General features: G+C 44.3%; 1 protein-coding gene across 2 annotated transcripts in view; it reads left to right on the forward strand.

Moving 5' to 3' along the window:
- The window catches only part of CWH43 (cell wall biogenesis 43 C-terminal homolog), a 60,818-nt gene that overhangs the window by 29,303 nt on the left and 14,593 nt on the right, over positions 1-16,922 (forward strand). For both annotated transcript variants that reach the window (XM_072775004.1, XM_072775006.1), the window contains 4 exons: positions 5,658-5,763; positions 6,847-6,982; positions 9,349-9,498; positions 15,881-16,025. In XM_072775004.1, coding sequence (XP_072631105.1) covers positions 5,658-5,763; positions 6,847-6,982; positions 9,349-9,498; positions 15,881-16,025 — 537 coding nt within the window. The remainder of the gene's footprint in view (positions 1-5,657; positions 5,764-6,846; positions 6,983-9,348; positions 9,499-15,880; positions 16,026-16,922) is intronic.

Raw genomic sequence — 16,922 nt, forward strand, 5'->3', positions numbered from 1 at the left:
GTTGGCAAATTGAACTCCAATAAAAAAAAAAAAAGGATACAGAGGCTGGGGAGGGTCCCGTCATAGAGGGCCTCACAGAGCACAATGAGGCACCCTGATTTTATTTTTCTTCCAATGGAAGCCACTGGAGTATTTTGAGCAGGAGCATGAAGAAACATGACATCTATATCTATCTATTCATCTATCTATGATATATATATACATATAGAAGTAGGAGGTATATAAATATATATACAGGAGTAGGGAGTATGGAGAAGTAGGGAGATAAGTTATATATATAAAAACTTGGCTTCTCTGTGAAGAATGGATCATAAAGTAGGCAGATAAGTTACAAGGCTTTTTCAGTTGTCCAGGAGAGAGACCACGGAAGTTTGGATAGGTGCTGTGGGTAGTGGAGTTGGAGAGAAGTGGACAGACTTAGAATATATAGTTGACCCTTGAACAATGTGAAGTTGAACTGCGCCAATCCGCTTACATGCAGACTTTTTTCAATATGTATGTTGGAGGATTTTCTGGAAATTCGCGACAATTTGAAAAAACTTGCAGGCAAACCACATAGCCTAGAAATAGTGAAAAAACTCAGCAAAAGGTATGTCATGAATGCATAAAATATATGTAGATACTAGTTTATTTTGTCATTTGCTACCATAAAGTATACACAAATTTATCATAATTAGTTAAAATGTGTCAGAACTTGCACACACAAAGGCAGACCTTACATGGCAACATTTGTAGGGGAGAGAAATGTAAACAAACCTAAAGATGCAGGTATTAGGTCATAACTGTATAAAATTAAACCGTAGTACATAATGTACTGCTGTAATAATTTCGTAGTCCCCTCCTGTTGCTGTGGCAGTGAGCTCAAGCGTTGTTATCAGTTTAAGATCCTGTGTGATGCTAATCTCCTACTGAGCAGTTCTTCCCTCTAGTAAATTTTTTATTACAGTAAAAAGTGGTCTCTTGGGGCACCTGGCTGGCTCAGGTTAAGTGTTCAAGTCTTGATTTCAGCTCAGGTCATGATCTCGGAATCATGGGATAGAGCCTTGCGTCAGGCTCAGTGAGGAGTCTGCTTGTCCGCCCCCCACCCCCCGCTTGCACGCTCTCTCTCTCAAATAAGTAAATAAGTAAAATCTTTTTGATAGTAAACAATACCTAGACCTTGAGTGATGCCATGGGACCCATATAAACTGCCATTAGTGATGCTAGAAGTGCTCCCAAGAAGCAGAGTAAAGTCATGACAAGAAAAAGTTGAATTGCCTGATACGCTATACACTGGGGTCTGCAGCTGCAGTCACTAGCATCTTGAGATAAATGAATCCAGTGTAAGGACCACCGTAGACCAAGAGAAGGGAATTCGTGACGCTGTCGCTGGAGCCACACCAGCAGGTGCGAAAAACCTTGCCCTTTGTGCAAAATGCCTTTTTATCTCATAGTGAAAATGCAGCTTTTGTGTGGGTGCAGGATTGCTCTAAGAAAGGCATAACCTCTAGGCTAATGTGACTTGAGAAGAAGCAAAATCATTATATAACAACTTAAAGCCAAAGGAAGGTGAAGGATCTAAAGCTAGAGAATTTAATTTTGGAAAAGTTTGGCATGGGGGACCCGTGGGTGGCTCAGTGGTTTAGCACCTGCCTTTGGCCCAGGGCGTGACCCCGGGGTCCTGGGATCGAGTCCCGCATCGGCCTCCCTGCATGGAGCCTGCTTCTTCCTCTGCCTGTGTCTCTGCCTCTCTCTCTCTGTGTGTCTCTCATGAATAAACAAATAAAATCTTAAAAAAAAAAAAAAAAAGCAAAGTTTGGCTTAAGAAATGTCAAGATAACAGGAGAAGTAGTGTCTGCCCACCAAGAGCCACCAAGAGTTCCCAGACACTCTTAAGGAAATCACTGAGGAGAAAAGACATCTGCTTAACAGGTTTTTAGTGCAGGTGAAAGTGTCCTATTTTTTTTCGGGGGGGTGGGGAATGCCACAAAGGACATCTATTAGTATGGCACCAGGATTTAAGACTGGAAGGGATGCACTAACTCCACTGTTTTGTGCAAATCCAGCTGCGCTTATGATGGGGACTTTTTATCTATAAAGCTGCTAACCCTAAGCCTTGAAGGGAAAGGATAAGCACCAGCTACCAGTCTTTTGATTGCACAACAAGGAGGCCTGGGCAATGAGAACCCTTTTTTCTGGAATGGTTCCACTGATACTTTGTCCCTGAAGTCAGAAAGTACCTTGCTGGTAAGGACGGCCCTTTATAGTTCTTTTGATAGGAGATGATACCCCCTGGCCACCCAGGACCCCATGAGTTCAACAACAAAGGCATCCAAGTGATCTTCTTACCCCGACACACGTCTCTGATTCAGCCTCTACATCAGGGATTATATGGCCCTTTAAGTCCCATTACACACAGACAGCACTCTGTGAAAGGATTGTCTGCTCTGGCGGAGAACCCCGACAGATATGACCTCATGAAAGTCTGGAAGGATTATACCACTGAAGATGCCATTGTTTAGCAAAAGCCGTGAAAGCCATCAAGCTCAAGACAATAAATTCCTGCTGGAGTAAACTGTGTCCAGATGTTGTACATGACTTCACAGGATTTATGACAGAGCTGATCAAGGGAATCATGAAAGGGATTGTGGATAATGGGAAAAAGGTGGAGGCTGAAGGGTTTCAAGGTGCAGATCTTGGAGGGATTTAAGAGCGGACAGACACCACGCCAGAGGAACGAACAGAAGACAACCTGATGGAGACGAGTGTTTCTGCACCAGTGCCAGACATCGGGGAAGATCTAGAAGGAGCAACACCAGAAAACAAACTGACACTAGATAATCTGGAAGAAAGGGTCTAATTATTCAAGACTGCTTTTCCCTTCTTTTATGCCACGGACCCTTCTATGATGAAGGCAGTGGTGGAAGCAAATGGTGGAAGAAGGATTAGTACCATCTAGAAACATTTTCAGAGACATGAAAAAGCAAGACAGTCAGACAAAAATCACAATGTTTTTCCAGAAAGTTATGTTAAATGGCTCTGCCTCTCGTGCCTCCCCTTCCTTCTCCTTCACCGCTTCCACCTTCCCTGAGACAGCAAGATCACCCCTTCTTTTCCTCCTCCTCCTCGGCCTACTTGACGTGAAGACAATGAGGATGAAGGCCTTTATGATGATCCAATTCCGCTTCATGGATTGCGAATAATCACCATGCCATACGCTAAATAAATTTATGTTGTGGATGCGTGTGTGTGTGTGTCTTTGCCTGAACGTCTAATTCCTATCCGGCGAGAACTGTGTGAGACCTTTGGTGTCATCATTGGCACTGTCACCTGGGTATTCATCCCATAGAACACGGTGTACAAGACTCATATGGAAGGGGACAGCCTATCCTTATGTAGGCACAAGGTGAGTGTATCTTAATATAAAATTAATAATGTCTTCATTTTCCTACTGTGAATTATAATACAGTACAGTAGGCCAGCCCCCACCCCCATAATTGGAAAACCCGTGTGTCGGTCTATTACTACAGGGAAGTGTTTTTTAAAAATATAATAGAGTTTGCAATACTGCCTTATAACTATGATGGTAAAAAAAAAAATAATAATAACTATGATGGTAATACTGGGTGCCATAAAATTTTTATAACAATTCATTCATTAGTCTATAGGCTCGGCTACCGTGAAGCAATCGTATCGATTACACTAGGTTACCATAAAACAAACTTATGGATATTGCTGCTGCTTCATTATCAATGCATGAATTGTCATAGCTGCGAGTCAATATGAAGTGCTTTTTCACATTATCTTTTCATTTTTGATGTCTACTGCTAGTAGTACCTTAACATCTACAGTGTTTTGTGACGTATAAAGCAATGTCATTACACGTCCTGACCCACAGTTCATCTTGTAAACAGATGATGTAAATTTATAGTATCAATAGCTCTAGTATAGCACTGTGAATCTGTTTTCTGTTCCTTATGATTTGTTTTAGATTGGATTTATTTATTTGTCAGAGAGAGAGAGAGAGCAAAAGCAGGGGGAGAGGCAGGCAGAGGGAGAAGCACCCTGTGCTGAGCCGGGAGCCCAATGAGGGACTCGATCCCACCATCTGGGATTGTGACCTGAGCCAAAAGTAGAGACTTAACCAACGGAGCCACCCAGGGATCCCCGTTGCGATGTTCTTAATGACATTTCTTTTGTCTAGGGTATTTTATTGTAAGAATACAGTATATAGTACATATGTGTGTTAATTGCCTGTTGTGTTATTGGTAAGGCTTCCAGTCAACAGGAGGCTGTTAGTAGTTAAGGTTTCAGGGAATCAGAAGTTACACGTGGATTTTCAACTGTGCAGGGAGGCCCCTAACTCCCCTGTTGTTCCAGAGTCAATGGTATTCTGAAAGTAGAGCTGATAGGATCTGCTGATGGATTAGATGTTGCTGGATGCGGAGAAGGAAGAAATCAAGAATGACTTTTATGCCTTTGACTTGAGCAACCGGATGGAAGGTCGTGGCATTTACGGACAAGGAAAGAACAGGAGAATAGCAGGTTTTGAAGCGGAGAAATCCAGAGTTTACTATTGCTATAGAATTATGTGAAAAGGGATAGCTTGATGGATGTAATCATGCCTCTTGAAATCCCTGCTGGTGGTTCCATTCCCTTTCTATGACAGTCACTAAACTGAATGACCTTTCCTGTGTAAGGATGGGAAGCCCAGTTTATTGGGCCGGGTAGCACAGGGAGCTGTTTATGTGTGGTGGCCTTCTGTTGCAAAGAGGTTGCTACTTACCTTTCTCTCAACCTGAACTTGTATGGTCCACTTTGAGTTGTTTTTCCGGTTGTGAAGATGGATTTCTTCTAATCTAGCCAAACTCTTTCTCAGGATCCCTGTTATAGATCAGTTAGGTATGCATTTATTGAGATGGACGTTTAGGGTTGGGCCCTGATTCTCTGACTGAGCCCATGGCCCCAAAAGATAAACTCTCAAAGGGGGCGGTGCCCTTGAGCATTGGCCTTGCCAGTACAGTAGGGGAGCAACAGCATGTATGACTCAGAGTCAGCAGACTGCTTAGTAGCTATGACGAAGGACTCTGTGCATCCCCCTGTGATCTCATTCCTCTCCTGTGCATGGGGAACCTCTCCATCCAGAATATGATGCTTATCATTTTCATGCATTTCTTTATCTTGTTACTACCTACAATATAGCCCCAGACTATATTGTTTTTGACTTTACCTAAATGACATCTGACATATATATTTTGCAACGGACTTTTTTTTTTTTTTTTTACTTAAAATCACCTTTATAAATTAATCTGTATGGAGATTATGAAGGCCTAACTTACTTATTAGGGCTGTGTAGTATTCCGTCTTATGTATGTCACACCATTTATTTATACCTTTTCCTATTTTTCCTGTTGAAACAACAGCCAGGTTGCTTCTGATTTTTTATAAACAGTGCTGCTTACAGACGCTCACTTTCCAAATAGTCCTCCTAATTGGCAAGCTTTGGCTAGAAGTTCACAGAAGATTTATTATGACAGTATCACCGAGCAAACAGCTCCTTATTTTCATGAATTAAATGTGGACAGATTCACTAAGAAAATTATTTTGCTGAAATATGAATTTTGGTAAACTGCCATTGTTCACAGTCATCTTAAATTACCATTAAAACCACTCCTCAGGCACCAGCCACAGAGGTCTCTGCCGCCATCTGGCCTTTTAGGTTTGGTTATGACAATGAAGGATGGTCCAGTCTAGAAAGATCGGCTCAATTACTCAATCAAACAGGTAAGCCTTTTACTGGAATTAGTTCCAGGCTTTGAGAGACTACTATTAATGTTTTTATTTTGAACAAGATCATAAGTCATGGGAGGAGGGTTTGCTGGGTCGTAAACTAATCTCTTAAAAAGGCTTTACTCTGGTAGGCAGCTGCAGAAGGATTAAGTTTCTATAACCACATCTGTCTTTGAGAGCAATTAATTCAGTCGATTCTGAACAAAGCCTCATACTGAGTATCTGCAGGGAATTCTTGTCATGCCTTCGCTCTTCGAGATCCTCCTGCTGGTGGCTTCTGTTGCTTGGGGACCCGCTGTTGGAGACCAGAAAGCAGCCACATTAAAAGGCAGAGTGGGTCAGAGTGATGCTCTTTTGTGAAGCAGATTGCTTTCAAGAGCCTAAGGGCCAGTATTTAAGTTTCTGTGCCCTGGGCTGCTCGTCTTCATACGTAGCATCCTTTAAAAGATGTGGGTATTTGGTTCTTCACTCAACTACGTGGAGCGTGGAGCAAGACACGCAAAGGCCGAAACTGCCCTGGTTATCCCTAACAATAAGCATGTCTCCTGAGAAACTGCTGGGGGTCTGTCGATTCTAATGCCACAAACTAATTTCCATGGTCCTTCGTCCTGATTCCGAGGCCTCCGAGGCACATCTGGCCGGGGTCTGTAGAAACCAGGAAACTCACTTCTGTGCCAGCACCACGGAGGTGTTTTCTCAGCAATAAAATGCTGTTGCACACCACTCTATTATTCCTGCACAGCAGTTGAGTATTTGACAAAGGGATTGTGCTTATTTGAAGTTTTGGGAAAGGTGTCAAAAGCATTTGAAAATTTAGAAGTTACGATTTTATCCTTTCCTGCATTTCCTCTGGGTATCCCGTGTTTTAAGTATGCTTGACATGGGTGGGGGTGGGAACTCCTTCTGTAGCTCAGGTTTGATCCACTTCACTTGAGTGACTCATTAGAAATGACTTTGGGGTTTTGTTTTGTTTTGTTTTGATTTATGAGGAAAGGCAAAGGGTTTAAGAATAAAGTTTTGCTACTTGTTTTTGCACAGCTGTGGCTAATCCCTATGTGCATTTCTGTTCCTGAATAGGTGCAGATTTCATAACGATTTTGGAGAGTGATGCTTCTAAGCCTTATATCGGGAACAATGACTTGACCATGTGGCTAGGGGAGAAATTGGGTTTCTATACGGACTTTGGCCCAAGCACGAGGGATCACACCTGGGGGTAAGTGAACCTTGGGAACAAGGCCCTGAAGACCAGGCATCCTGGGCTCTGTCCAGTAGAGAGTTGATGTTGTCATACCAGAGCCCTCTGAGTACGCCCCCGGGGTGTTTCCTGCGGGGGACGGGCAGGTGCAGAAGATACACATATTCCGTGATTGTTTGAAAGGTGTCCCTGTTGCTGGATACTTTCAGTTCTTCAGGATTATAAACCGTTCAGTGTAGGAGCCGAGGTTACAGCACTAAGCGTGCCTCGCCTGATGCTGCCTGCCTGGGGCTCACCTCCTAATGCGAAGAAACAGAAAATAAACACGGATGCACGGAAATACGGAAGAGTTTGAGATCATGATAAGCACTACATGGAAAAGGAAAGCGACTGGGGAGGAGGGGCAGGGGGACGGTCAGGAAGGTCTCTGTGAGAAGACCCTGCCATGAGGACCCAGGATCCGGCCTTGGGAAGAGGGGGGACCCGCCCGTGTAAAGACTCAAGGCGGGATCAGGTTTGTTGGGCCTGAAGAGGGGCGCTGAGGGGGAGCTGGTGAGAAATGAGGTCGAGGGTGGGCCCCTAATCTTAGAGAGCCACCTAGTCCATGCCGAGGACTGAGGACTTCAGTTCTGATGGGAAACCATTGGCTGGTTTTTAGGTAGGAGCCATCTGATCTGATTTACATTTTATTTTATTATTTTTTTTAAAGATTATTTAGTTATTTATTCATGAGAGAGAGAAACACACACACAGAGAGAGAGAGAGAGAGAGAGAGAGGTAGAGACACAGGCAGAGGGAGAAGCAGCCTCCACGCAGGGAGCCTGATGTGGGGCTCGATCCAGGGTCTCCAGGATCACACCCTGGGCTGAAGGTGGCGCTAAACCGCTGAGCCACCGAGGCTGCCCTATTATTATTAATTTTATTTTTATTTATTTATTTTTTTAAAGATAGATTTATTTATTTATTTATTTATTTATGTATGTATGTATGTATGTATGTATTTATTTATGATAGACATAGAGAGAGAGAGAGGCAGAGACACAGGCAGAGGGAGAAGCAGGCTCCATGCAGGGAGCCCAACGTGGGACTCAATCCAGGGTCTCCAGGACCGCGCCCTGGGCCAAAGGCAGGTGCTAAACCGTTGAGCCACCCAGGGATCCCCCCTATTATTATTAATTTTAAAGATTTTATTTGTTTATTCATGAGACACACACATACACACACACACAAAGGCCGAGACACAGGCAGAGGGAGAAGCAGGCTCCCTGTGGGGGAGCCCCATGCGGGACTCGATCCCGGGACTCCGGGATAATGACAAACCAAAAGCAGATGCTCGGCCACTGAGCCACCCAGGTGCCCCCCCGATTTACATTTTTAAAAGACCTTTCGGGCTGTTCCTGGAACAGCGTGTTGGGGGCAAGAGTGGGAGCGAGCGGGGAGACAGGTGATGAGATGGATGCGCTGGCACAGGTGAGAGGGGACAGTGGAGCTGGGGACGTGGACAGAAGGGGGCCGACTCAGGAACTCCTTAGGAGCAGAGCTGATGGGACTTACTGAGGCTTTAGGTGTCGGGGCCGCGAAGGCACAAGGGCAGCATCTACCTTTTTCACCTGAACACCTGGTAGAGATGATGCCGCTTAATGGGAAGGGAACCACCAGGCAGGGGAGCCCGACTGGGCCAACTTGAGAAGCCTCTGGAGAGTCAGGTGAGGCCCGGGAGGAGTGCGGGCAGCCCGGAGGGCCAGGCGGGGTGTGGACGCTGGATGCGTGTGTAGGTCCCGGTGGCCTCACAGTGGAGACGCTCCCGCTGGGGGAGGCCGCCCGCGGCCCGGGAGCAGCACCGGCTCGGGCCTGAGCTCGGCTCATCCTTTCCGAATATGTAGCTCTGGACTCGGGGGGTTGGGGGGGGGGCGGGGGGGATAGGACACGGTGTGTGTATCCTGCTGGGCAGGTGGCAATTTCTGATCCTGTAAATTGTTACTCCGAGCTCTTGCTGGCAAGATCGAACATTCCTAAATGGGTTGATCAAGATTAGAATGGTCTACGCAAACAGGTTGCCAGAGTAACAACGCGAGGAAAATGGATTTCGTGCTATTACCAATTCTACCCCTTTTGTGTCTCCAGAGCATTTATTGAAACAGAGTTGATGGCGTTGTGCTTAGCGACACAGAGAGACACGCTAAATAGCAAAGAGATTTGTCGCCCTGTCGAGCTGATGCACGTTAGTGCTGCTCACTCGGTGCCCCTTGGTGGTTTGCCTGCATGGCAACACATCGGGTGTTTGTTTTGTTTTGTTTTGTTTTTTAACACATGTGCTTAGTCCTGTCTCCATGGTATAAAAGGGACCGACCCTGATGCACGTGTTTCTTTTCGTTCCAATGCAGGATTATGGTTTTGTCACGATACCCGATTGTGAAGTCAGAGCATCACCTTCTCCCGTCACCAGAGGGCGAGATCGCACCAGCCATAACACTGACTGTTAGCATCGCGGACAAACTGCTGGATTTTGTGGTGACACACTTTGGGAATCATGAGTGGGTTTCTTTCATCTTTCTATAGTACACGAAGCCAAGAAATATCACTAATATATTACTTGGATTTCCATGCATTGACCTTTCTTTTTTTCTCCCAAAGTATTTTTCCTTATGTAGCTGGGTTTTTGGTGTGTGTGTGTGTGTTTTAAGATTTTATTTATTGGAGAGAGAGAGAGAGAGAGAGAGAGAGAGAGAGAGAGAAAATGAGCAAGCAGAGGTGAGGGGCAGAGGCAGAGGGAGAAGCAGACTCCCCACCGAGCAGGGAGCTGGACTTGATCCCAGGACCCCAGGATCATGACTTGAGCTGAAGGCAGATGTTTAACTGCCCCAGTCGCCCCAGTTGTGTAGCTGGTTTTAAAAATAAGGCATAGAAACCTTTGAGATGCAGGTGGTCCTTAGAGGATGGTACGGGCCAACAACGATGGCCGTGTTGGCCAGCAGTGGCCGAGCAGGTGCTGTGCTAAGTGCATTACTGTACAGAGTTAGTACCATTATAGCCCCATTTTACAGATAAAGATTCTAGACTGAGGGAGGTTAGATGGCTTTTCCAGCAGGGTCATGCAGCAAGGCATTGGGCAGACCCAACTCAGAGCCGGCTCACACTTGGGACCGCATGCTGAGCCAGACTACAGAAAAATGAGATATCCTTCTCCTACAGGATTATTACCGTTGGGATTTGAGGGGACTAACTGATACTCCCTTTGCCCTCATGTCTTCACAGTCCACTGATGGTTAAGCAGGGGAATCTGGCAGGGAGATCAAAATATCTCTTAATTCTGATAAACCTATGTGGGTGATATGGCTTAAGTGTGTCCACATGGACCTGCATTTAATACATCCGCCAACAATGCAAACTGTTGTATGCATGAATACAACCACCAACAACACATGAAACTCCCCCCAGAGCAGCAGACCTACCAGCAGGGGCAAGGTCTGCGCCGTCAAACTGCCCCCTTGGTAGAGGGAAAATGCCAGAAGCCCCCTATGTGCAAACTGGCAGGTTCCAAGGAGAAGAGAGAGGCAAGGTTTGAGACGAGCATGCCCAGTTAATTCTGCCAAACTCAACTAGTTAGGAAAGTCCGCCCAAAAAGCAAAAGGCGAGGGAAAACAGACATGGTCTCTTTCTTTCTTTCTTTTTTTCTTTTTTTCTTTTTTTCTTTCTTTCTTTCTTTCTTTCTTTCTTTCTTTCTTTCTTTCTTTCTTTCTTTCTTTCTTTCTTTTTTTTCTTCTTTCTTTCTTCTTTCTTTCAAGATTTTATTTATTTGTTCATGAGAGACTCAGAGAGAGAGGCAGAGACACAGGCAGAGGGAGAAGCAGGCTCCATGGGGGAACCTGACGCGGGACTCAATCCTGGGACTCCAGGATCACAACCTGAGCCAAAGACAGATGCTCAACCACTGAGCCACCTAGGCATCCCCAGATGTGGTTTTCTTTTCTTTTCTTTTCTTTTCTTTTCTTTTCTTTTCTTTTCTTTTCTTTTCTTTTCTTTTCTTTTCTTTTCTTTTCTTTTTTTTTTTTTCAGACGTGGTTTTCTAAGCAAGTTGTCCTATACGAGGACATGAGGACTAGGGAATGAGCTTTATCCCCAAAGGACAACATTTACAACCAGGGACTTCGTACTGAATAAATCATGAATGATGCCAACCATAGATCATAAAAGATAAAGTCACGTAATTTATACTCTGCCATAGTAGGCATTCTGTGACAATTGAAAACACTAACCTTAAAAAAAAAAAAAAAAGAAAACACTAACCTAAGTGCTATAAAACGGGGCATAGAGGTCCTGTCCACGTTAATGCCAAGAGGCCACAGAGCTTTAAAGTGACGTACAGGACGGTGGAACCTCACCACTGTACTGTTACGTTTCACCGAAACAAAGTGAATGTGTCTGCTACCCTGGTTTTCCCATTGTCTCACAGCATTATGCGGATCGGTGAAGGCATACTTGAATATTTTCTGAACTAAGTCAGAGCTTAGTAACATAAACCATCCAAATGTAATTACGTGAACCATTCACTCACTGCACCCTTGTTAGTCTCCCTAGAAATGAAGAGGGTGTTTATTAATTTTTTTAAAGATTTTATTTATTTATTCATGAGAGACACACAGAGAAAGAGACAGACACACAGGCAGAGGGAGGAGAAGCAGGCTCCCTGCAAGGAGCCCGATGTGGGACTCGATCCCGGGAATCTGGGATCACACCCTGAGCCAAAGGCAGATGCTCAACCACTGAGCCCCCAGGTGCCCCGAGCAGCGTGTTTAGAGGACAGGTGATACTGAAGGGCCATATCTCTTTCAAAAGCTGTTTAGAGAAATGCCTCTGTTTCTCTCAATAATTTTCATGTAGCAATGACAGGCATTCACAACCCATTCCGCTGACCTTACATTGCATTGGGTTTGGCTTTTTAAAAAAAATAGGCATTTTTATGTGTGAAGTTGCAAGGTCTTAACCTAAGAAACAGCTCAATATACCCCTTCCCGTTTTTCCTTTGCTTCCCTGCACCCCACCCCTCCACCCCCCACCCCCCGCCTCTTCAACTCCTTTCAACCTCCAAAATGTAAAGAATAGACTTAAAAGAGACTAAAGATAGCCCTCAGAATGTGCTTGGAAAAGAGGAGGGGAAGGATTACCTTTTCTAACTTTCTATGAACCACATTTTTAAGTCTCTGTAATCAACACCACACCTTTCAGGTGTTCTCACTCATTCACTTGGTTTAATAATACACGCACACACCTATGCATGCCCGCGTGCATACACGCCTGCATACGTACGTACTTGCGGTGACCACAGCAGTAACAGTGCTAGCTGACACTCACTGGGGAGATGTAGCTAGCAGTGTAGCTGAGTGGTTAAAAGCATGGCATTCCAGAACCTGGAATCAGACAAGCTGATCTCAATCTTAGGTGAAGGTATATCCTTCCCTGGGTTGCCTTCGGCTTCTGTTTTCTCACTTGTAAATCAGGAGCAATAATCCTATTTCATACAGGTTCATTGTGAGAATTAAGTGGGATATTATCATCTCGTGCAAGGTGCACGAATACAGTAAGTGCTCATTTAATCCTGCTCGTGATTATAAAACCAAATCAGATAACCCTAAACGTAAGGTCTGTTGGGCAGCTTAAAAGAGAATTCATTCGGCAAACACAGATCACACCTGTGCCGTGTCCCAGGCGCAGAGCGAGGTGCAGTCTTTCCCCTTCGAGCCACAGCTCTGGAGAGGCCCCGTCCGTGGACCCTGTGGCCTTCCAGCAGTGACATGAAGAAGTTGGGCGTTTGAATAATTTGTGAAGCCACCGTTAACGGGCTTCCATTTGCCTTTGTGTTCTACAGTGTCAGATAAAAAATTCCCACCATGAATAAATATTTAGAGATTTCATTTTCTAGTGATTACGGCATACAAATACGAAGTCACATTAGGAGTGAATTATGGAATGCTTATGCATGTTATTAGCTGATTCAACAAGATTTTTTAAATTACCGACTACACAAATATCTCTTTACAACCAATAAATAGGAAATAGCAGCATTCCTTAGAAGCATTTAGGTATACACCGTAACTAAAATTAATGTTATTTTCTATAATTAACTGAGCCACCAGTTAATCACCACCTTTTTTTCCCTATAACATCATAAATATACAAAGAAGAAAGAGTGCAGAACCTGTAGTGTGTAGTTATAATTTTGGCTCTGCAGTAAGATCATCTCAGTGAGTTCCAGTCCTCTTGTTTCTGAATTGGATAAAATTATTTTTTCCAGCCCACATGATAGAGTTATTGGGCCGATCAAATACTAACTGATAAAGAAAATATAAAATGTGTTCTCTCTCTGGTGCGCCTTCCTCCCACCCCCTCCCTCTTTCTTCTCCTTATACTCAAACATATACTATTTTTTTCATTTTAAAAAAATATTTATTTGGGACACCTGGGGGTTCAGCGGTTGAATGTCTGCCTTCTGCTCAGGGCGTGATCCTGGGGTCTGGGGATCGAGTCCTGCATGGGGTTCCCTGCGGGGAGCCTGCTTCTCCCTCTGCCTGTGTCTCTGCCTCTCTCTCTCTGTCTCTCATGAATAAATAAGTAACATCTTTAAAAAAAATTATTTAAGTAATCTCTATATTAACATGGCTCAAACTCACGACCTGGGGATCAAGAGCCGCATGCTCCTTCAACTGAGCCAGCTGGGCACCCCTATTACACTATTTATTTTTATTATTATCACTGGATGAAATTTATCACCTGAGAAAATGTGAAGCCAAATTCATAGATTATTTTCCAATAATATATTGCTAAAATACATTTGCATAAAAGCACTATCTCTATGTACAGTGACCTTGCAGTTCTCTTGGCCAGATTTGAATCCCAGTCGTGTGTATCAGAAGGAACACAATTCACGGCAGACCTACTTACAAGACTACTGACCAAGATGTTGGAAGGGTCAAAAGAACAGATAAGCAATACTAGTGGCCACCAGGCAGAAAGAATGCAGCTCTGGGGAAGAAGTACCCAAACTTCTCTTTCCTCCCCGCTTTTTATCTCTTGCCAGTGCCTCCAATTGGCCAAACGTAACTGGAAATCAGCAGAAAAGGGAGCCCAGGAGATGGAATCTGCAGGGGTGAGCCTCTCAGAGCACAGAGAAGGGCTGAGACCACATCCAGACAGGGAGTTGGAAACAACCATAGGCGTGGTACTTAGCCATTTAAAAATTTAAATTTAAAAATAGAGCTCATTTAAAAATAGAGCTAATGCCTGCCTCTCAGTTCTTGTGAATATTCAGTATCAAAGATGTTTAACAAATGGTCGCTCTTTTCACCCTTCACCCTTCTATTTCTTATGACATCTTTTAATAGTACTCAGCTGTCTATGCATTCTCATCTAAGCTTGGTCCTGTCCGGATCCTACCTCGGCGAGGTTTCTCCAGTCTTCTCAGTTCTTGGCCTTATTGCTCGGCCTTTGTCATTTTTTTTTGTTTTGTTTCCATTTTTGTTTTGTTTTTGTTTTTTACTTCAGTCATTATTAGCTACCTGTCTCTATAAGGGCCTGTGTGGGTTCTCCTGCCTACATATTCTTCATGCATTCCTGGCTTGTCTCCCTCTTGGCTAAACAGCACAGGGAACCTCATTTCCCAGAGTCTGTTGCTTCCTGGCTCCCGGGGAGGTTTAGCCCATGGAAGGCATTAGTGCAAGGCTGGAGGGCAGGAGGAGGAGAGAAGATAAGGTGCTTCTCATTGTCTCTCTCTCTCCTTTCTCTGCTGTCTCTGGCAGGAGCTGAGGGTCTCCGGCGGCTCTATCTCCTCCGCCGATGGCCCCAGCAACATAAGCAGCCTCCCCCAAAGCACCATCTCCCACCAGTCAGGGCTGGCTCCAGACTCTGAGAATATCATCTCCCCCTGTTGTCCCTCTAGCCCCACAAGTCCTACTGGTCTCTCATTGTTGCTAAACTGTGGTTGCCTCTCTGAATCCTATTTTGCCTCCCATCCTTGAGGTAACCAGTTTCCTATATTAAATTCAGCCTGTTTGAAACACCTAGAGTAGTTTCAGTTTTCCTGGCTGGGTCACGTCAAACATGATATCTCTATTTTTCTCCTAAACAGACTGACAGTAAACCCCTCAAAAGCATGATGTACCTACCTGATTATCTCAGTTACACACCTATGGTGCTTAGCCTAATTAAAGCATCATGTTAGGCCAGCCTTTGACCAGGAGAGCCAGGGTGGCTTTTAGAACTGTTTGGTTGATGGAGCTGAGTAGGTCACATAAGCCGGGTGTGCTCCATGAACGTTAGGATCTTTGCTCTTACCCGTACTTAAAATTTTATTATTATTATTTTTTTTTTTTTGCCCACTAGTCTTTAGCTGTAATACTGGTGACCTGTAATCAGGTCTCAGATTACTGGTGTGATCTCTTCTGACAAAAAGTTGAGCAAATGCTGTTTTGGAATAGATATTTAAATCAACTTGATTTCAACTGATTAGCCAGGGGGAAGATCATGTTCTTAGTACAGATTTTGTCAACCTACCCAGCTGGAGCACCGTATCTTTAACTTGTTCATTCACGTAACATTGAGTCATTTATCCAAGTAGGAGTCACTCGGAGTTTGTATACTGTTTGCAGATATTTGGAGGGAACTTACACACCTAGCACTTTTTAAAAATTGTCTTGCAGGGATGCTTGGGTGGCTCAGTGGCTGAGCACCTGCCCTTGGCTCAGGGCATGATCCCAAAGTCCCTGGATCGAGTCCCGCATCAGGCTCCCTGCATGGAGTCTGCTTCTCTCTCTGCCTGTGTCTCTGCTTCTTTCTCTGTGTCCCTCATAAATAAATAAATAAAATCTTTAAAAATAAAATTGTCTTGCAAATACAATAAAGAGGTACGTTTTTGCATTTTAGAGATGACCTTGACAGGAAACTTCAGGCAATCGCTGTTTCAAAACTACTGAAAAGCAGCTCCAATCAAGTGATATTCCTGGGATATATCACTTCAGCGCCCGGTTCCAGAGATTATGTGCAGCTCACTGAACACGGCGATGTGAAGGTAACACAATCTTAATAGGATTTCTGATTTCTTAAAGTAAAATGCTTCTTCTTCATGTTAAAAAACAAACAAACAAACAAACCCCAGTGCAACAATCTAGTATGTATTTTGATTATAGACTGTTGCATAAAAATCCAAGACACCTACCGGCTTTAAACAACAGCAGTCCTCAGATGCTCATGGATCTGCAGTTTGGACAAGGGCTGGAAGGGGTAGCTCCTCTCTGCACAGCTGGGTGGCTCAACTGGGGACTGGGGGAGCCACTTTGCAGATGCCTCGCAGGTGGCAAGTTGGTGCTGGCTGTTGACCAAGAGCTCAGTTGGGGCTTTGGTTTCTCTCCATGGGCTAACTTGGGCTTCCTCCCTGCAGATGGCTGGGCTCTCAGCGTGTGTCCCAGAGAGAACCAGGAAGAAGTTGTATTGCCTTGTATGACCTAGCCTTGTGAGTTCCACAGTGTGACCTCTGCTGTCGTGTGAAGCCAGCTCACGTTCACGTGGGAGAAACAGAAATCCCATCTCTCCATGGGAGGAGTATCAAAGTCACGTTATAAGACTAACATATGGAGAATGGGTTATCGTAGCTGTGTTTAGGAAATATAATGTGCTACCTTATGCAACTTAATTATGATGTTGAGAGTAAAAGATAGACTGAAATATACAGGAAGGCTGGTGAATCCGTCCTATAGGGCCTCACTAACTGCATTGGTCCTTACCTGTTTGGGTCTAAGACCTCAGTTTGTCAGTGTCCCCAGAGACGATCACGCAGTGGGGAGCTGACACACAAATCAAATCCTTGAGGCAGATCTATGTACACTGGAATGCTAAATGCATTAATTTATAATGAGAAATATAATTGTAATATAGATGTAGATGTCTATGTCAATTTCCTGGTCCTTTA

This window comes from Canis lupus, chromosome 14 (assembly GCF_048164855.1).
Source record: "Canis lupus baileyi chromosome 14, mCanLup2.hap1, whole genome shotgun sequence".
Taxonomy (NCBI): Eukaryota; Metazoa; Chordata; class Mammalia; order Carnivora; family Canidae; genus Canis; species Canis lupus.